A 22238-nucleotide genomic window follows, 5' to 3' on the forward strand; every position below is an offset into this window, starting at 1 on the left:
ACATGAGGCCCCAGGTGTTTCAGCTACACCCATTGTTAACAGGTGCATAAAATTAAAAACATAGCACATAACCCAATTAAATACCTTTGGGATGAATTGTAACACCAATTGTGAGCCGTATCTTCTTTTCCATCATCATCACAAATTCTCACAAACACACTCCAAAATATTGTGCAAAGCCTTCCCAGAAAAATGGAGGCTTTTATATTTGCAAAGGGATGGGGCAACTTCATAGTAATGCTAAATTTTATTGCAGGCAAGACTGGGATATGGAAAGCAGTATAAGAGGTGACACAGCATGTAAAAAAGTAAGAGAAGTCAAAGTGTCAACTTATCTCATCTCCTCACACATGTGTATTGTTCATCTCCAAGCAGTAGCCTGTCTGAGACAGACAACCCTAATGGTGTCTTCTCTCTTTTCTTTAATGTCAAATACAAAACTAATTCTGAATTCTATTTACCTTGGAAGTTGGATGTCAGATCTGGGAATGACATCACACCTGAGTTGACCATGTTCCATTAAAACATTTGGAAAAACCTTTGTTGTACTTGCTCCAGATAAATAATAGTTGATAACAACACATTGCACGGTATTTTGCATTTCCAATCACCATAACAGTACTGTGTGTATGAGTGATGTAGGGATACACAAATAGAATTTCTAATAAACAGTATAATATTACAGCTTTCATTAAAGTTTGCAGTGTACATCCCCATTTTGAATTGACGTCATTATCTGAAGTTGGATAAACTTGGACATGACAGACCAGCCCCGAGTTTCTAAGTTGGAAATCCAACTAAAGGGTATGTTTCAGAACATTCTGACTAGGAACTTGGAAATTTCAACTTCTTACTTCAAATGGAATGCAGAATCAGTATAGACCCTATTTAAGGTACATAGTGATAACACTACAATTACCAGAGCCTACGAAAAAACCCGTAGATCCGGCCCACCTTAAATCCGTTCGCACCTCTCCCTCAGCGTCTTTTGTCCTGTAAATGTGCCGATTAAGACAAGCAGCAAGCAGCCAGCTATTCCATCCCCCACTGCCGCAGAACGTGCACAAAGTTCTCCCAGCTCATGCCTTGATTGATTATCTGGGAGTGAAGTGCTGGAGTTTTAGAGTGGAAATAATAGATCGTTATTTGGAACACACGCATATCATGTGTGTTCCGTTTCTACAATAATCTGTGTAAACACATTGTTAAAACAGAAACGTTTTTCATATTTTAGTAGTAAATGACAAAATGTTGGCATAAACTATATAATGTGTGAAGCCTGAAGTCCAAAGATCAAATAAACACTTTCACAAAAGGTTCAAGGACAGTGCAACAGCTTCCGTGGCGTAGCGGTATGATCTGCTGACTTGTAATCAAGAGTCCCCGGTTTGATCCCGACTGCCTCCTATATTTGTAGTTTTCAGTAGTGAGCTGCTCTTATTGTTAATATTATACAGTACACACATACATTTAATTTGCGTCTGTAACAGACGGTGTACATTTAATAGGACTTGTAAAAGTTACCATTTTTTTTTTCACTTTTATTCTCTCAGTCACGATCACGATACATACTACCGCCCTAGGGATCTAACGCTGTTAGTTTTTATTTGAAACTTGGGGTAACTGTAGATGTGAGTGGTGTTTTGAGGCAATGGAACTGGACATTCTCTGATCTGGAGGGATAAAAGCTGACACACAAATGCTGGTGAATCTGCCTTCTCTGTATCTCACCGTCACTTGATTTCTTTTTATTCAGTTTTATTGAGTGTTCCTGTTCACGCTGAATTAGTATGCACCTTATGGTCTATGATGTAAAAAAAAAAATAAAAAATAGAGACATAGTTATATTTGATATTTGGAATTATTCATTTTATGACCTGTATAGTACATTTCAGAAAACATTGTGGCACGGATGCAACATTATTCATATTATTCATATTCATTCGCATAACACCGCATGTTTTTTTTTCCCCGATCTTGCCAGTCCCCAAATGGTGCTGTTTCTTTTGTACACCAGGACATGCAGAGGAAACAATAGTACAGAGCGGTCAGTTCAGTGCTATATGCAATCATCAATTTCAAATGTTAACAGTTCATACACACTCAAGGACCGTCCTTCCTACATTTATGACGTGTGTTCCTGTTGCACTTCACTCCCAGATAATCAATCAAGACATGAGCTGGGAGAACTTTGTGCACGTTCTGCGGCGGTGGGGGATGGAATAGCAGGTTGCTTGCTGCTTGTCTTAATCGGCACATTTACAGGACAAAAAAAGCTGAGGGAGAGGTGCGAACGGATTTAAGGTGGGCCGGAGCTACGAGTTTTTTCGTAGGCTCTGGTAATTCTAGTGTTAAAGAATGAAAATGTTATAGACCAATAAATATTAAAATAAACACCACTATTTTTACATGAATGAAAAAGAACACTTTTTAACTCTTTGAGGGCTGTATATTTTTTTCCAAAAAAGGCAGTTTCTGAAAAGCACACAAAGCAGCAGTTTCACATGTAAATCAACATAAAATGTCTGTTGTTGTGTGCTGTGGCCATCAGTTTGCCGTCTCTTGTGGCTGGAGTGACTCACGAGCAGCATGATGGATGGCAGGGGTGAGTGGCAGGCTGGCTGCCATGTTGTCTTTGTGTGGTAGGAGGCTTTGGCGGCGGTGGCAGTCACAGTCGCAGTGCAGTGCAATATGGTTTGTACCTCTTGTCATTTTGTCACGAATGTGACAAGAGGACCGATCAGCTGATGCAGGTACCTCACTTTTGTTTTTGATCTCAATCTCCAGATCACTTGCATAAAAATTGGAGTTCAACAAGTCAGAGTCCAATTGAGTGATAATGTGCAAAACATCATCCACCGAGTATTTTTGCTTTGATCTCTCGCCAGATGATGATACCATTTTTGCTGCTGTTTGCTCTTCAGTACTTACACAAGCATAGGGAATCTTGGTCAGACCAACCAAGCTAGCTTTCCTTCTACCAAAAAGAGTCCAACTAAAACATAATGGTGGGTTTTAACATCGTTTACAGTTGATTACCATCCTCAACCCCTCCTGTTGACAAAAGCCAACATCCGCCCTAAAAGAGTTAATATATCTCAATTTGTGCCCCTTGTGTAACATATACAGACATAAAAATGGGTCTTTCTGTTTTCCTGTATCTCATCAGCCCTTTCCACTGTAAAGACTGTTACTCCTGTGATGTATCTTTCTTATAGAATGTTTACATTGGATATTTTCACCATTCAAAATAGTATTTGAGAAATCCAGCAGTGTTACTTGTGAAATTCCAGGTGACCATCCCAACATCAATTGCCTTTGACATCTTGTGAGTTTAAATAAGTAAATAAATTGTTCCACAATGTCTCCACAAATAGATTACAGCATATTATTTAGTATTAACCAAACTATGGTGTTTTAAAGCATTTCTTTCTTTTTTTTCTTTTTACACACAGATATACGAGTACAGCATGATGCATTTGAAAAGTGATTATTTTGAAATGTTTATCTTTTTTTACTCAATCAGAGGCAGTATTCATAGCTTTCTGTTTAAACTGACAAATCTACTGGACTGTAGGTGTGATCCTGATGACAGGGACCATCTGTTTTTAATCACTTGTTCTGGCCACATGCCAGTCTGTCTCCAGGCTTTCAGATAGGATGGACTCAGATATGCAGGCCTGCGTGGGACAGCCATTCAAAGTGCCTGGCAGCAGGGAGCAGATGGTTCATAGGTCTGGGTGCTGGGGTGGGGTGTAATGTTGCGTGCACTTGCTACTTACAAGTTATATGTGAATCTATGCTTAATATCTTTATTTTTTAATTATATATGGTAAACATGAAAAAATGTGGCATTTCAATAAATTCTAAAATCTTTCTTTTTTATTTTAGAGCTGGAGTTTGATTGCGGAAGACCTATTTTTCCTGATGGTAAGTTACATAATTTTGGAAAAAGAAATTGTAAATCACAGAGATACCACACTGTACTTTGAGAAATGTACCTTTCGAAGTCATCTTCATACAGGAGGTCACTGATGTGTTATTTTTTCTTAACTATGGGTTAACTGCTGAATCTATAGTGACAAGTTAAAGCAATTAATCAGAAATCGAATTTCTGAATAGGTAGGAGGAATTCCTGTAAATAATCTCTCCAGATGTACTTAAGTAAACCATGAGGAGGTTTAGGATTATCAGTGTCAGGTACAAGCAACGTTCATCAGGTATTTGGATTCAGGGAGTAAGAATGGTCCCTTCCTGTCAATCTGCAAAATGAAAATATATGCTACGTGTCAATATGTGAAAGAAATATGCAAGATACAATAGAGGGTTAGAAAAACAACTTGATCTACTTCTATTTCAAATATCATTGAGGGAAAATAAAAACTAACAAAAGAACCAACTTGATCTCCTTCTATTTCAAATTACATTGAGGAAAAACAAAAACTTTCAAAAAATTATTTTACCAGCTTCTATAACAGTATTGAAAAATTGGGTATTGGGATGCTTTTCTCTTTCTTTCCCCTTGTAGGAATGATCTTGTCCCATCCTTCTCCTGGTTCATCAGGCTATTGAATTTTGAAGGCAGTTTTTAATTAGAATTGTCATTGAGCTGAGGCAGAATTAAAAGTCCCGGTTCCAGTGAAAGTTGGAATTTCATTTTCTCTTGAGTAAGTGTGGTGTTGTTAGCCATTATTAATGCAGTGAGAAGTTAAGTAAATGACACCTTTTATTTGCTAACTGAACAGATTACAATAGGCAAGCTTTCGAGGCATGTTGTAATCATTTCAGTTAGCCAATAAAAGGTGTCATTTTGCTTGACTTCTCATTGCATCTTCTTTTGAGATAGAACAAACATGCATGCTAAATTTCCAGGGAGAAATTTCTCTTCTTCCCATGCTTCCCTTGTTTTGAGTTTATTACTTATAGAAATATACTTATAGTCATAATTGTAGCAATATGTACCTTATTATAAGAATGGGCCTCCCAGGTGGCACTAAAATGAGCCCAAATTATAGTAAAATAATACTTTGATTAGCAAAACATTAGGACACAATGAGCAAAGAGAGTACATGCATTGTACAGAAAAATAAGTCAAAAGAGAAAGATAGTTCTTCGGCTTCACTATGCGTCTTGGCAGATCAACTTAACCGAACATAGTTAAAGCCAACAGTCTCACTTCTCCTTTATTCTCTGGACAAAACCCTGCTTATTTTCCCACTTTTCCAGCAAACGTTTGGCACAACTCACATTTTGACTCCATGCACAATGTTCTTGTATCAGAGGGTAGAAATTCATCTCTCAAGACTGGGTTGCCATAGAATAACATCTGGGGTAGTAAGGAATATGAATGTCCTGTAAAATCCAAAGCCTCCAATCCATAGCATTCACTGTTCCTCTACTCACTCAGCAAGCACAAGATAGTTTTAAGACACGGTGTTCATCCATAAAAGTTCCCTGGGTACAATCTACATTCCATAAGGTTTTAGCTGATGCCACATCAGAGTCATATATCACATTTTGCTTACTCTGATGTCTTACAGAGAGTATGATTTATGTTGAGATATTTCCCTGTGTCTTTTTCCTATTTTAGAATTCGGTTCATGCGCCACTGTCTTTTTCCTTTAGTTTCGACGTTTTTAGGAAGTAGATAATAGAATAGAAGCAACTAAAAGATAGATGTAGTGAAAAGCCAGGCAAAGACAGATCAGAGTTTTCTTTTAGTAAAGCATACACTAACAAACAAGATTTATTTTGTTTTCATCAACACACTCCCACTCATCCCTGTGTAGCAAAACCATAGTAACCATAAATAACTTAAATAAACAAACTGGGTAATTTTATAAATAAAAGAAATAAATTCCTCCTAAATTAGAATCATTATTGGGAGGAACTGAGACTCAAGAGACACAAATAATAGATCAGAAAAATTTTTAATTAATCCCAGGTCAAAACACCCTTATAGTCAACTGCTTATTGCTCAAAAAAGATGGTTTCTGGATCCAGGGAAGTACTCATGTTGGCGTGACCTGACAGTAACACTAACAATACAGTATACCAAGAAGCATGGCAAAGAAATTTCCAAAAAAGATTGGTACTTTCAAAGGCAAACAGCATCATTCGCTCTATCTCCTAACATGCCTATAATTATAGAGGGGTGATGAGCAAATTCTGCTGAATTTGCTTCATCTCGTGTTCAACAAAATCGCAGAAATCTTTGCTGAACTAAATAAAATGCACTGAAGTCAATGTGGAAGGAGAAACAACTAGTTTTGAGTGGAATAAAATGGAGCAATGGTTTTTAAAGTGTCTCTAAAGGCCAGGTGAACATCTGCCAACTATGCTGGACTGATTATTGGGACCAAAAATGTGACCTGAACTGTGATGTAGCAGTAGCAACCACTGTGTCACTCTACCTCACTGATATAAAATTAATATAATTAAATATCAGAACATTAAAACACTGGCAGACAGGAAGAATGAATTTACTAAGACCCCTATAGAATCAATAGCAGGTAGTCACCTATTTCGAACCAAAAAGTACAGCTTGTTTTTTTTTTTACCCTGACACTTTTGCTTGTTCATTGCCACTGCTCCAGAATAAGCGCAACACTAAAGCACATGAATTCTTCACTTCTTCTGTTTGCATCAACTGCAGAGCACCCTGGGTAATATTATTAAAGGGGTAGACTCATAAGTTGCACAAAGGTTACAAACAAGTCCATACGAAAAGATATTACCTGTAAGACATGACACATTTCCAGTTTCCTTGTACCTGCATGATTTGTGTTTAAGGGTATTTGCATGTTTTTCAAGGGTTTATAGCCTACTGATAGGATCAGCATTATATTCTCGAACTGCTACAGCTCTGTGATGTCATGACTGGCCTTGCAAAGCATCATGGGGCACTAGAAAAAAAATATGTATGCCAGCTTCACAGCAAAATTCTAGGAAAATATTCGGAGATCAAGGTCGTCAGCGAAACATCATATTCGATGCAAGAAATGATTTTGTGAATTTTGCTGATCAACTCTAATATAGAGATTGACAGATATATATATTATCCATCCATCCATTATCCAACCAGCTATATCCTAACTACAGGGTCACCGGGGTCTGCTGGAGCCAATCCCAGCCAACACAGGGCACAACGCAGGGAACAAACCCTGGGCAGGATGCCAGCCAACCGCAGGATATATATATTATGTGTGGCATAAAATGTTTCTCTACAGTTCCTGTGAAGAGACATGTTTATTGAAGAGACCTGTATAAAGGTCTTTATCCTCAAAAGGATTTAGTAAATAGATATAATTTTTAGAAATAATTATTTTAGCTAGTTGTTCTGGTCTCCTGATTGAGAATCACGTTTATGAATAATATTCTCTATCTGTATGTATACAACAGGCATAACAATTGTTAAATGAAAAGAAATTGGAAAGTTGTTAGAGTTTTGTTCCTAATTTACATTGCGTAATGGATGAAGTAATATGCTGTCATTGTTGCAGTGACTACTTGGTCAATAATAAATCATTATATACTCCGGATACTGAATGGCAGGTTTAAGATATTTCTAAAGAATAAGGTCATCTTTTTGACTGTACTAATTTTATGGAAAGAAAAAAGTAACATAAATGTAAAATAGGCAATATTACATTTATAATAATTTACTAGTGTAAAAAAACAGGGTTAGTCATTCTGCTTCAGTATGTAATCATGGATCTTTATCAGTGATGGATTTTGTAGAAACATAATTTTTTTGTAATATGACTTGAGCCTTGTTGGGGATGAGTGACTGACCACGTCCAAAAAAACATTGGAGTGCCAACCTGGCCACTCCATTTAATTGCAAAACTAAAAAAAAAACTAATAAAATAAACAGGTGCTTGGTGTCACAAGTAGGGAAACAGCAAAAAAAAAAGAACTTCAGCCTCTGATGGCTCTGTGCCAAGGGTCTGTCCATCCTGTAGAGCTCCTTCCTATAGTAGGCTCAGGTCAAAACTGAGACGCCTCCTACCAGGAATGACTGCCTTTATATGATTTGGACCGAAAGGGCTGGTACATCTAAAAGCTGTAAAGGAAGGGTCAGTCACTGTCATGGGGCATCTTCTCAGAACAGCAGAGGGAAGTGACAAAACTGTTAGCAATAGTGGCCCCTCTTGTCCCAGAGTGGTATTGCACACCTGATCCGGGCTAATAAGGTGATCCATGGATGTGCATGCATGACAACATTTAAAATGCACCAGAATTTGTTGCTAGTAGTCATACACATATACTTCAGAACAGGTAATCCACCTGAAGCTAAACATGTTCAAACCAGATCAGTACTTGGATATGAGACTATCTAGGAGAAGCTTGGGTTGCTGCTGAAAAAAGGTATTGGTAAGGCCAGCAGGTGGCACTTACCTTGTGGTCTGTGAAAGGATTCTAATGCTCCGGGGCAGTGACGGGGACATTGTGCTGTAAATGTAAAAATGGTGCCACAATAATTCCAGATATATAAGCACTGTGCATCAATATTCATTCCAAAGGAATATGAAATGTATGCTATGTGGTCAGAATTTTCAGAAACAGGAAGTAGGGTGAAAGTTGTTGCAATAAAGTATTAGACTTCCTGTCACACTCAAAACAATGTCTCAGTAACAGTCAGATTTTTGGGGAGTCAAGCAAATTTCATTAACTTCTACTTGTTAACAAGCACCATCTAGGATTGATAAAATACTATTAATGTTTTTAAAATTCTTTTAATTACAGCATCCATTAAATTTACTCATTTTACTTTTAAGTAAATTGTTGCAATAATTAACCAGATTTATGTGTAGGTATTCTTGAATCAAAGTCAAGGAAATTATATGTAATGTATCCAAGAAAGTAATGTAGTTTATCTTCTGCAGATAACATTAGACAACAAAGGAGATCTTGATTTGCCATTCATTTTAAAACGTTAACAGTTTCCCGTTAGAATAGCTTTTGCAAAGACAACAAATCTCAGAGCCAAACATTCGAAAAGTCATTTTATTTAATAGAGAGAAAGAAACGAAATTTAGACATAGGCAGTTATACGTTACAATGATGCCAATGTAACACGTCTAATGAAAAATAAAATCTGTTTAAATTGTACATCCATATACCCATACGCGAGTGGCAGAACCAAAAAGAGGCTAGTGTGTGGTGCTGGCCCAGGGGGTTGGCGAGCAATGCGAGCAGGGGGCAAAGTCCTCTAGTATGTAATATATTTGAAAATACTAGGAATAATATACTATATATTTTTAGAAACATTACAATATATATTAAATCCTGTACAATACATTTTACACTATATACAGTATTTCAAGATATTTTCAAAATATTTTGCATTATATTTTAAAAGTATATTAACTTAGCATACCTACATACCTATGGAGATATATTCTAGATTGTAGACTAACGCAATGCATATTATAAAACAAATTTCCCACGTGGCCCACTCTCATTTATATTCTCACACACTAGCAAAGTTAGAAGTAACTAGCAGTAGGTCAACATAATTTGACATTGAAAAACAATAGAAGAAAAGCAAGGTTATGTATCACTCATCATTTCTTATCCACAATGCCTGGATCCTGGTTTGATCTCCAATTTGTTTATATTCTCACCTTCCCAGCAGGTGTTTGCCTTTCTGGGAACTCTGGATTCCTTATATAGTCCAAAGGCATAATATTAGGCAGACAGATGACCTTGAAAGGTAAAATAGACATTTTCTCTGATCAGAAGACTATATTCTCCTAGAAACCAGTACTGATTGTGGGTCAGTCTATAATGCCATAATGTTGCTAACAGAATACACACCCTTGTGTTTGGACCATATTAATACTGCTTATACATATGTCAACTCCAAAGTACTAGAACTGCACAGGCAACATGGTTGGCATTATTGGTACACTGTTGACAATACATGAAAAATCTGCCAACAACTTTACAGGACAATACAGGACAAGAAGTCCCACTACCACAGTTGAACTAACATCTTATGTAGGGGTTATCTACTTGACTCTGTTGGGGCTGGTTTGGCCAGCTGTGAATGGAACTGGGAAAATAAATCTGAATGGATGGAGAGATGGATGGATATATTTATTGAAATAAATAAAGACTACAAATACTGCATGACACTAGTCTTTGAAGACACATTGCTCACTTTCTTTCAATGAATTCAATAAATAAATAAAATAAAAAAGGTGGCTGTGTTAAAAAAAATTCAGAGTATTCCTCTTTGGAAGATAATGTCCATGCCTCATTTGCAATAACAAAATTCATACAGACCACCCACTTAAAAGCACAAGAAGATGATGTAAATCTGGATGGCTGATTGGAAAACATGCAATGCTAAGTATTTGTTTCATTTGAGCAAGGAAAACAGAACAGGTGGCACCAAGAGGGTATTACAGAGGATTTCAGATGTAAACTCAGATAAGCCAAATTATGTAAACAGCTTTGAGGTGGCAGCTGACCATGAAACAGGAGATTCAAATCCAGTCGTAGAATCTCACATTCAGAAACTCTGTGACTAAAGGCATCTTTTAATTGCTGACCTAGAATATCTTAACTTTAAATGATATTTTAAGTGTCTTTCTTTTGGAATATAGTATACTATATATCTGTGTATATTTGTGTTGACTAGAAATCATGCTTAAATCAAGTTTGATAAATTTATCTACTCTAGTAAATAAAAAAGTGTCCCCTAACTGCTGCAAAAAGAACTGGCAAAACACTGATGCTAACAAAAATACATAAGTTTATTAAAAACAGACTAACTACTTTTGCAGAAATACACATAGAAGTTTTGTTATACTAAAATGACTAGGACATACAGAGTATAATAATAGTAATAATCTACTATATAATAAATAGGGACTTTTACATAAAAAGAGTTCAACAATTGCAGCTTATATAATAAATTTAGACTTGTATTGTGTTTATTGCACATTAGTACAAACAGAACTTCATATTAAGCATATGCTACCTCATGTACATTGCAACAGGAACACACAGAGCCAGAAAAGGGTTTGGGGGTCCACCCCGTATATTTGAAAGTTAGTGTGCAAATTGCAAATAAATTTAAACAAAAACAGAGTAAACTGTCTAGACTGAGTCCAATATGGGACTAACAAGGTATAGGTGAGTGAGGCTTTATAGGAGTTGAGCAGGAAGGGGCGTGGCATTGGAAAGGTGCCCGGAAGTGAGGTCAGAGATGGTGCTGGAGGTGAGGACAGGTGGATTTTCCTTCTGAGGATCTGAAGGGGATGGAGAAAAGGCGTTAGAGTGCACTGTCAACCCTCAGTCAGGCATTCCAACACATTTTGTCAAGCCCATTGACTGCCTAACATGTGCACATGTGTGACAATATAAAATAACTGTTGCTCAGGAAGCATACTAATGCACACTAAACAGTAACACAGTAATCTCTGGTTATATGCTATAGACCTCTCTAATTATTATACTTTGTGCTCACGTCTCCATCAGCTACAGTTCTGGATATGCAGAGCAGGGCTGTAGGATGTGAAGCCATGCAACTGGTAGGGAGGCAGCTTGTTGTTTGAGTCAGTGTTCAATAAATTGCTTTTCTCTTCCTGATAAATTTGTGCGTTTCACAAAAGAAGAAATGCACTTGGCTCTGATCTGGAAGCATTTTCATGCATTAATTCCTAGCGCTTTGACCTTTAATTTAGCATTTAAATAAAAAAGATCTCTAGTACATAAAATAATAACCAAAGTGTGCATATCCTCAACTAGGATAAGGTGATTGGTAAGTAACGGTGGTGGTGGAGGTTTGACAGCTGTGACTTTCCATGCAGTTAGTTTTTGTGTAGAGAAAACCAAGTAAAGTGGACAATGGTGTATTTTAGTGTGTCTTTATGATATCTTCAAAATATAAAGCATATCATATTAAAAATATCCTGCTCTTCTCGGTGGTGATATGAATAAGACACATAAATAGAATTTATTTTAACAGTGCAATATAAATTATGTTTTACACAGCTGCAGAAAAGAACAGAGGCAAACATAAAAGTATGAATGAAGCTTTAGGAAGCAATATCTCTTGTTTTCTACTGAAAGAAACCTTTAAACCCCAACTAATTATAATGATAATCACAAAATCTCCTGTGAAATGCATTTTAGTGTCCGTTTTGTGAAAATGTATGTGAATCAAAACTTGCCTTTTCGCTCATCAGCATGCACCAACATGAGGTTTTATGTAGCTACAGAAAAGAACACAGTTAAACATAGAAGTGTGGACAAGGCTTTAGGAGGCAATATTCCTACTGAAAAAAAGTCTTTAAAATCCCAAACACAGTAACTGTAACAGAAATTGGAAAATCACCAGTGGAGCAAATTTTAGTGCCAGTTTTGAAAAAATGAGTCTGCAACATAAGCCTGTTTTGACCAATTAATTTGACTAGAATTTTGAAGATACCTACTATTATCATATGATAATAATGAACAGACTCAACACAGAAGGCTGAGAATTATTGTAGTGTTAAAGTTTGGAAAAGCAGCAATTGAGCACTATTGCACCACCCATTAAAGTTACATTCACACATTTTTCCATAGAAATTGGCCCTGAGACTGAAAATAACTGCATACATAGATAGATAGATAGATAGATAGATAGATAGATAGATAGATAGATAGATAGATAGATAGATAGATAGATAGATAGATAGATAGATAGATAGATAGATAGATAGATAGATAGATAGATAGATAGATAGATAGATAGATAGATAGATAGATACATAAGTATGCTGTGTGGAAACCTGGAGACATGCTTTGATTCCATACTAAAGTTTTGCTTTTGTTAGAAAAACAAAAATAGCATGTCGACAAAAAAATCATTCTTTTAACAACCGTATGTATGCCAGGTCCCACAGCAAGTTTTTTTTATAATTCTCAAATCAACTTAAAGATATGTGTTCATGCATGCAATTGTAGCTGCTCCTGTCACCTCCATTTCTGTATGTATGCCTTAAAAAATGCCCTTTTTGAATATTCATGACCTAATCACCCTATAAATTTGTCCTTCTTTGTGAGTGATGCCTTTACTTTGAAACTAAGGAAGAATAAAGGAAACAAAACTGTGAACGTGAGCTTGAGGTATTATGAATGCAGTATGTCACACCCAGACCACGTATGCTACATAAAATAAGTCTCAAATAAAGGGTATTTTCCTCTCTTTTTAAGGCCACAGTCAATGTCAATATGTTAATCAATGAATTAGTGTAGCTGTAAGGAGTCTGGAGTTCACATCCCCCAGATGCTCCCTGCATGAAGTTTGCACGTAGGTCCCCATGTATTTCCTCCTTTATTCCACTTTCCAAAACATGCAAGTTAGGTGAATTGGTGATGCATGTGTATATATGTGGTCACCCCACAAAGTGTTGCCACCCTGTCCAGGAATTGTTCCTGCTTGTACCCATTGATTGCAGGAAAAGGCTCCAGCTATCCACTGCTTTGGTTTAGAAGATGGCTGAATCAATGAATATTATAATCTGTCCTTCCCAATAGCAACTCTCACTTGCATGTTACCAATCCTTAAAACAGATATACAGAGAAATACTCTGCTCAATTTCAATCACAAATGACTTCACAGTTTTAGATTTAGCTTGAGAGAAATTATTCCAATTTGAACACGTTGTCTAGAGTATATTCCTCTTTTACATACTTCATTCAGTAAACAGATCCTCAGTACTCAGCATGAGCAATTAATCAACAGTGTGTATGGTTGTGGCTTGTGGCTTATGGCTACCTGTACTAACGGCGGCCTAGAGGTCTGAAATATTTAAAAAGCACAAATGTGATATATGTCTTTGATGAAGAAAATAAATAAGAGAAAACGCTTCAGCTTTCAAATCTGTTAAAAGTTGCACCCGAATGTTTCTAAGTGTTTATTTTGCCACAATTTAATTATGCAGACAAACAAACTTTAAAAAGCAACATTTTTGTCATTTTAATATCAATAATGGTATTTGTATCTTTTTTTATGATGATGACTTGCTTATACGTCTAATTTATTATTAGATCCATCCTCTCTGTAAAGACAATCATACAGAAATCACACAACCCATGTTCTGTTACAGGTTTAGAACACCCGGGTGTAGAAAGTGAATGGATGGACGGACATAAGAATGTGATTGACACATCATTGAAGTATGCAATGAAATGAGATTTTCTGTTCACTTTATTGTACTACTGCCTAGAGTGGCTAAAATTCCAGCACCAAAAATGCCTGCGTAGTTCTTACAGATTGTTGAAACTTATTGTAAATTTAAGCCAGTTTTCATTGACACCAAGATAATGTTTTATAAACCCTGACTTTTGCATAAGAAATTGTTTTCACACGTTTCCGTGAGTAAGTTTTATACATGAGGCCCCTGGAATCTTGCCTTGGATCAGTTCTTAGCTTGACCATGTCAATGTCACAAAGAAAAATCAAAAAAGATAAGGTGATTGCTAACACTAGAGGTCAACACATTGCTGAAATGCTTTTATCAGCCTTATTGCCTCTGCCTACTTCTTTCCCATTCTTGTATGCATAATCGCTCAAGATCGCTCCATTTTGGTATGCAGATCTGTTTTTACACTTGTTACGCATATTTATTTGGATTAAAGTTACACCAAACGGGAACTCAAAGTAAGCCGGTCAAAGAAATCCTCTTTAATTCATTTTTACCTAGTCCACTATAATTTGAGATATGTGAGGAATGTTGTCTTTTTGTTCCATTTGTATTTCTTTAACACGCTATACCAAGCTGTCTGATTCGTAATTTGTCCATTTTCAGCTCTGTAATGATAAGCTTTCTAGAAGTTCTACAATCCGTACTGATGAATCTTTTTATACACTAATTAATTTTCCGAATATCTTTATCCAGTACAGGGTTACATGGAGCCCACATTGAATGTAAGACTTCTGGATAAAGGTTGCTAGTGCTGACATTTTTTTCCATGCATTAGCATAATGCTGTTTCTAGGCTAACCAGTCGAAATGTTACACCAGTTAAAATGTTTTTATTGTCTTATCTGACTACAGAATGTTTGTCTCGAGCTTGTACTTAACCCTAAGTACATTACTTCAGATGCCTGTATAGTTTTATTTTATCACACAGGGTAGTTTTAAGGAGTGACCAGGACCTTGTTTATTGAACTCCTTTCATGTTATTATTGGCCTTACGTGGGCATTCCTTACTTATTTTTTCTGTCTGCCCTGTTGCTCGGTTATGAAGAACAGCCTGATCAAGGCCTTAAACTTTATAATGATTGCATTTACCATGTTGAGAATATATTTTACCTCTGATGTTTTTTATTAACTTGGTTTATGGTGTTTTTATGTAAATAGTGTTATTTAAACATCTATGAATATATGCCACAATCGACTAGCAATTTCAGACCTCTGGCTTAGAGAATACAAAGAAAATACACCCCAAACTCGTAATTACTACTCCCAAACTCTGGCTTCATCTCTCAAATCTGAGTTTGTCAGACTTCAGATTATGACTTCAATCCAAAATGGTGGTGTGCACATTGGACAATAAGTACAATAACACTTTATAGGTTTCATTTGTTCATTAGAAACATTTACTTGAATGTGCATGAATCAACTTAATCCAGCAGTTCTCAAACTGTGGGGCGTGCCAAGTAACAAAAAAAGGGGAGCGAATGTTGCCATATGTGGTATAATTTCTCTATTCGTAGGGAAATTTTAAGCTTGTAGCAGTGTATCGGCAGCAAAAATATAGAAATAAATTTTATTAGGGTTTCAAAAAAACGTCAGGGGGGGCGTGATTAAAACTGTTATGTTATTAAGGGTGGAGTAGTGGCTCTGAGGCTAAGGATCTGCGCTGGTATCCCAAAGGTTGCCGGTTCGAATCCCCGTCACTGCCAAAAGAGATGCTACTCTGCTGGGCCCTTGTGCAAGACCCTTAACCTTCAAATGCTCCAGGGGCCGCTGCTCAATGGCTGACCCTGCGCTCTGAACCCAAGGGGTATGCAAAAAAAAACAAGTAATTTCCTTCGGGATTAATAAAGTATAATAAAAAAAAAAAAAAACTCTGGTCGCAAATACTTAAAGGTTGAGAAATGCTGACTTAATACTGAATATTGAGAAGGTAAATGTTAACTTTACCAGATCAAACATTAACAGATTAACCAATGCTAGCTGTTATACACTACTGTTCGTACATTGCATTTAAAATTTGCTTTGTGCAGTTTTTTAATTGCACCTTCCTAACAGAAATAGCACTGATTATCATGGCCAAGAGCGTAAAAATATTTTTGATACATCAATGTACATTTTACACCTTTCTTGTTCATCAATTTTTTCTTCAATCTGGACTATAGAACTATTAGTTAGTGTTTACTGCTGGAACAGCAGGCAAACGTTTGCTTTCATGTGGGCATCTGCGTTTATTCTTCTACTTAGGCAACGCACGGAGGTCACAAATGGTGCAATTGCTACTTCGACTTCCCAACTCTGCCGTATAACGAATTAATTACTAGACCATTTACAAAGACGATTTACTTTACTGTGTTACCAGTCAAAGCAAATGCCTTCACATTTAGTTCTTATGTTAGTTAACACAGGCAGGTAAGTATAATGCCTAAGGCTCTGGATTTGACACCACAAGGTTAATGGCTTCATTTCTGCCTCTGCTTCACCATGTCTCACTGAGTAAGGCCCTTAGCCTACCTTTGCTCCATCTGTAAAAAAAAAAAAAACGTTTAGACTGTTGCAATATATTCTGATATTGCATGTTGCCTTGAATAAAGATGTCAGCTAAATATGGTGTCTCTCTATTATAATAAAATAATCTTGGGACGAGATGAGACTAATCCTGCGACGAGACGTAACTTTTTGGAAGGAAGTCCCGGAAGACGGAAACTTTTACCATGAGATTCTTTCAAGTCACACCCTACTTAAAACTATTTTCAAAAAAGACCATGGCCTTCAGGTGCATTCCGGCACTTGACCTGGACAGCCACCAATCCATTAAAGGGCTTACTTATGAACACACACACACTTACGAAGATCCAGTTTAGAATCACCCATTCGTCTAAATATGGCAGCGACAAACGATAAAGTCAAACGAATTAATGAGAAAAGTGTTGATCGGTTACATGGCAAATTGATTAAATGCATATCAATAGACTATGCTGAAGCAGTTGGTGGTGATCATGCGGAAGATGAAAACATCAATTTACAATATCTCGTAGAATATCTACAACTGTTAACACCGTCCGGTTTTCCACCGGCTGAATTACTGTTGAAAGATGGATGTATCATAATGTTATTGTGTAATTTATGTATGAGTGATGGGCTATGCAATGGAACAAGATTAGTTGTATTAAAAATTGGTCAAACAATTCTGACATTTTTAATTTTAACAGGCAACAAGAAAGGTAATGTAGTACATCTTCCGCGAATACCATTAGACACTAAAGGAGATCTCGATATGCCATTTGTATTAAAATGTTAACAGTTTCCCATGAGAATAGCTTTTACTATGGCAATTAACAAATCACAGGGACAAACATTTGAAAAAGTCGGTTTATTTATTAGAGAGAAAGAAACAATTTTCACTCACAGGCAGTTATACATTGTGTTGTCATAATGTAAATCCAAACACGGAATCAAAATTCAATGCGGTCTTGAAGATAAGTTAATTCCAAATATTGTTTTAACTGAAGTTTAAAAGTAAAAGTGAAAATAATGCATATGTAACAATTTCCATGAAAATAGCAATCTTCTTAAATTGTATATCCGGTTAACCAAACCCCGGGGGCTGGCAAAACAAAGGGTTGCACCATTTTTTTGATATTTCTTTGGTGATTTCCTAAAGTAGCAGTTTATGCTTTCAGTTTTCTAATTTTTATAAATTTACATGTGACATACAGTAATTGTTCACTCCCTTCTTATAACACCTTGGAATGTAAAGGGCTCCTGAGGCTTTAGCTTATAAGCAGATTGATGCTCTGATTAATGGCTTGGATAGGTAAACCACAGGAAGATCCCATTTCCTAGACAGTTTTTTTCCATAAATGAGTGCCTTGAGGTGCTAATACAATGATCAAAGGTCAAGCGAACTGTAGAATTGCGGAAGGGATCAGCGCCCTGTGTAAAATGATCAGCCCACTGAAAAACTCACACTGCTTAGGCAGCATGAAGTCATAGAGCTCAAATGGCATGCTTGCTAATTTTGTCAGGGCGTTGAGTATAAATCTGACACAATTTGGGCAAAGACTGTAGCTGACTTCTGGTCAGGTTATGCTTCAGACTAGTGAAATGATTTACACAGAGGCAGGCTTGTTCTCTAAGGGGGTCTGTGTGTGTGCATTAATGTACCCTTTAAAATTTTATCTGTATAGGAATGTCCTGCAACCCAAGAAACACAGCCAGGTTGGACAAAGTGGACAGAGTCTATGATGACAGAAGATTATTTGGGCTCACACCCTATGGATCTCTACCTGATTGGTAAGGATATGATTGAAAAATTGGATGATGGGGGAATCCATTGCAGAGGACAACATAAAGACTGCTGAGCTGAAAGAAGCCAAATGCTTTTTTTACTTCATTTCAACCAAGAAGCAAATATACTGTTTGTTCATATTCTCTTTTGAACAAATAAAGTAATTTAAAGTATGTTATTAAATCCTTTTAAATGACAATTAAAATGGAATTTTAATTTCTGTCCAGATGGCACTTTACAGAGTGTTTTAATTACATTTTTACACCCATAAACCTATAAATAAATTACAATCAGAAAATGGTTAATAAATTGTGATGTTAAAACACTGCTTTTACACAAAAGCATTATGGCATTTCAAATGTAGGAGAAAATGTGGTGCTAAAAAAATGATATTCTTCTACAATGCAAAAATTAAAGTGAAAGTCGTTCTGAGAGCTAAAGTCAGCAAATTTGGTATTTGCCGCATAAACACATTTGAGAAAAGAATCAGTTCATTCATTATTTTTACAGAACCTGCTAATTCCAAATGTAATGTGGCAGAAAACCAGAGTCTCAGGAACAATGAGAAGCAGGATTCTGGTCCATCACGGGAGAGACTCGTGGTCATTTTAGAATCATCTTGCAGTCACACATGCAATTTTTTTAGAAGTGGGAGGAAAACCAGAATATCAAATACAAGGAGAACATGTCAACATCACTAGGACATACCTGGAGCTGAGAAGCAGCAACATTACAAGAATAATTTAGGCTTAGAAAATTGTTTGGTATTTCAGTATATTAAATACCAGTAATGGCGGACTGCACGATAATGTGCAGTGAATACACTTGACTTGAGCATTCATAGTTTTCATCTTATTTCTCTGTACATTTAGCCTTCGTTTATTCAGAAGTTGATGTGCTTGCTGCTTCCTGAGCAGCTATTCTTTTCTCCACCCTAGCGGCCCACTTCTTCTCTTCATTCATCTGCATCTTTTCGCGTTAATGCTGATTAAGTCAGTGTTTGTGTTGCAATTACTTAGTACATTTTCCTTAATTTTTCACTTAAGGTGCCACTTAAGTCTTCAATCTGCCTCAAGAATGATTTAAGATATGAAGAGGTAGGGGAAGTGACGACGAAGGTGGTAGGGAATGAGAATGGCGCCCATGCACGTGCACCACACGACCGCCCTGCTGGCCACTGCCGAGAGTTGATTCTACAATAAAATAAAATAAAAATAAAAAGAGGAATAACCTTGGAGGTCAATCATCACCCCGAAAACGGATAGTAGACGTCACGTAGTATATGCGTACCAAATTTCAGGTCAATAGGTCAAACAGTTTGGGATCTACAGGTGATTTAAAATCCTGGACAGACAAATGGACAGCCACAATAGCGTATTATATAAGAAGAAATCAGGATTTTTTTTATATTTTAGTGGTGCACTGTTCCCTGTTTGTCTCAGTCATGAACTGGTGCTCTAACCAGGGTTGTTTTCCTGCCTGCTACAGGGACAGGCCCATTATGACCCTGAATTGAATTCAGTGAGTTTAAGAATGTCATGTCATGTTCAGCATTTTCTCTGATTTTGGATTTCAATAAAACATTGTAAAAATTATTTTAATTATCCATTAATCTTGAACAGGGTTGTCAGGGACTGGACCTTATTGCAACAAGCATAGTGCACAAGGCAGTAATGATTCCCTGGACAGGACGCCAGTCCATCAGAGGGTGAATCCACTCACACACATGCACATATCCACTAGAACCAATTTTGTGATGCCAATCAATTTAACCTACATGACTTTGGACTGGGGTTTGGAAACCCACACAGACATGAGGAAATCATGAAAACTCCACACACAGAGGATTGGGGATATGAACTGCAGTCTCCTTGCTGTGATTCAGCAATGCATTCAATGAACCACCCTATTCTGAAACAGTACTATGCAAATATACTGAGATAAACTTTAACTTTCCAAAACAGAAAAAAAAACATTAACAGGCAGTCATTTACAATCCTTTCAAAGAAAAGTTAAAGTAATAAAATGTCCAAAAAAGCCACCTATCAATTCAACCCACCCAGTACAGCCCCCCAGCTCCCTCCCCTGCCCTACCCTTTCCCACCATAAAAAGAAGAAACAATAGCATCAGACATTCCTGCATACAATCCAACAAAGCTAAACTTTGAACAAAGAGAAGGAAAGCCAAATTATTAAAACATGACAAATGAATTGTTAAAAGCTGCATGTGTTATTTGGCTTATGTAACAGTTGCTTTATATTAAAACACAGGAAAAAAAGCTCAGTAGCAAATGATGGGGTATTTCAACATGGCTGTTAGGTGAAGTTTTATAAATGTTGGCTTTACTGATTTGTAATATGTGCATTGTAATGAAATCTCAAGGGCAATAAAGAGGAGAGGCAAAAAATACTGTATTTAAAAATGTAATTGGTGCAGTTAGCTAACCGACTTTGATTATCAATGTTTCTATTTCCTGAAAGAATAATTATCCCATACTATCACCATCCTAATTTTTTCAGTTATATTTTTTATATATTAAAGTAAATATATATATATATGTATATATATATATATATATATATATATATATATATATATATATATATATACACACACACACACGGGGTGGGCAAAAGTAGGCTTATAGCTGTTCATATGGAAAAGACATGCAGGTAACAATTATTACAGTACCTTTATTAACTCAATAGCTTTAACAAGAACAAACAAGAGGGCAACTAATAAAAATAAATAATACAATAATTAATAAATAAATGATAACACAAGGATAAACTCTGTGTTTTACATACTCACAACTGTAAACCTACTTATGCACACCCCTGTATGCAAACTGAAATCATCAATGTATTTTAATTACTTGAAAGAATAAATTAACCACCCCACACAATCACCATCCTAAATATTTATATAATGGTATTGGATATTTCATTTTTAGTCTTCAAAGCATTCAAATTCAAGGGAACATTTTTCTTTTGCATCTCTCATATTAAAAAAGAAGAAAATCATAAACGTAATAAAGATTTTAAAAGTATTGCAGAGCTTTGGTTAAGTAATCATAACATGAAAACACACACAATCTGCCCCCACCTAGCAAAGAAAGAAAACATTCTTCTTGGAATTTCACCAAAGCTGAAGAGCATTCGCAAGGAAGAGAGAATAATACGTTAGGGGGGAAGAAAAAAAAAAAGTCAAAAAGCAGGCGGCAGGCTGAGATGTGTCCAGACAGGCTGGGTGGCTGACTTGGTTCCTTTTGCAGGAGTGACTTGGGAGCTGCCGAGGAGGGCTGTGGATTGAGCTGTGAGGGGACGGCACCCCCCAAACCTGGGAGCATCTTTGACTATGAGCCTGAGCAGAACATTCAGGTATTTGCTTGTGGGAGAGACATAAAGTGGGGTGTGGAGAGCTTTATTTTTATTTTTTTATTTATTTTTTTAAATCGAAATGCACTTCCTAGGTGTATGTTAAAGAACCAGACAGTTACTGATGGTCCCGTTTTGTTCAGTGTCCTGTACTGAACTTTACTTCTTTCAGAGCAAAGAAAGCAGATGAAAATAAAAGTAACAGCTGTAGGGACAATCCAGATGTGTTTTTTTGCACTAGAAAACTCAGTGCAGGGGTCTTGCCAGACTAGTCAATGCATGCATGGGAAAGGGTATGCATAAAAAAAAGTCATCCTGCAGGTTTAGCCTGAAAGTTTGTTCATATTAAGAACATCTGGTTTTCTTTCT

At 36.5% G+C, this 22238-nt stretch overlaps 1 protein-coding gene across 7 annotated transcripts in view; it reads left to right on the forward strand.

Moving 5' to 3' along the window:
• Nucleotides 1-22238, forward strand: part of sorbs3 (sorbin and SH3 domain containing 3) — a 256291-nt gene that overhangs the window by 169432 nt on the left and 64621 nt on the right. For all 7 annotated transcript variants that reach the window (XM_051919164.1, XM_028806172.2, XM_028806163.2 and 4 more), the window contains 3 exons: nt 3892-3930; nt 18391-18496; nt 21767-21872. In XM_051919164.1, the coding sequence (XP_051775124.1) occupies nt 3892-3930; nt 18391-18496; nt 21767-21872 (251 nt within the window). The remainder of the gene's footprint in view (nt 1-3891; nt 3931-18390; nt 18497-21766; nt 21873-22238) is intronic.

This window comes from Erpetoichthys calabaricus, chromosome 1 (assembly GCF_900747795.2).
Source record: "Erpetoichthys calabaricus chromosome 1, fErpCal1.3, whole genome shotgun sequence".
Lineage (NCBI taxonomy): Eukaryota > Metazoa > Chordata > Cladistia > Polypteriformes > Polypteridae > Erpetoichthys > Erpetoichthys calabaricus.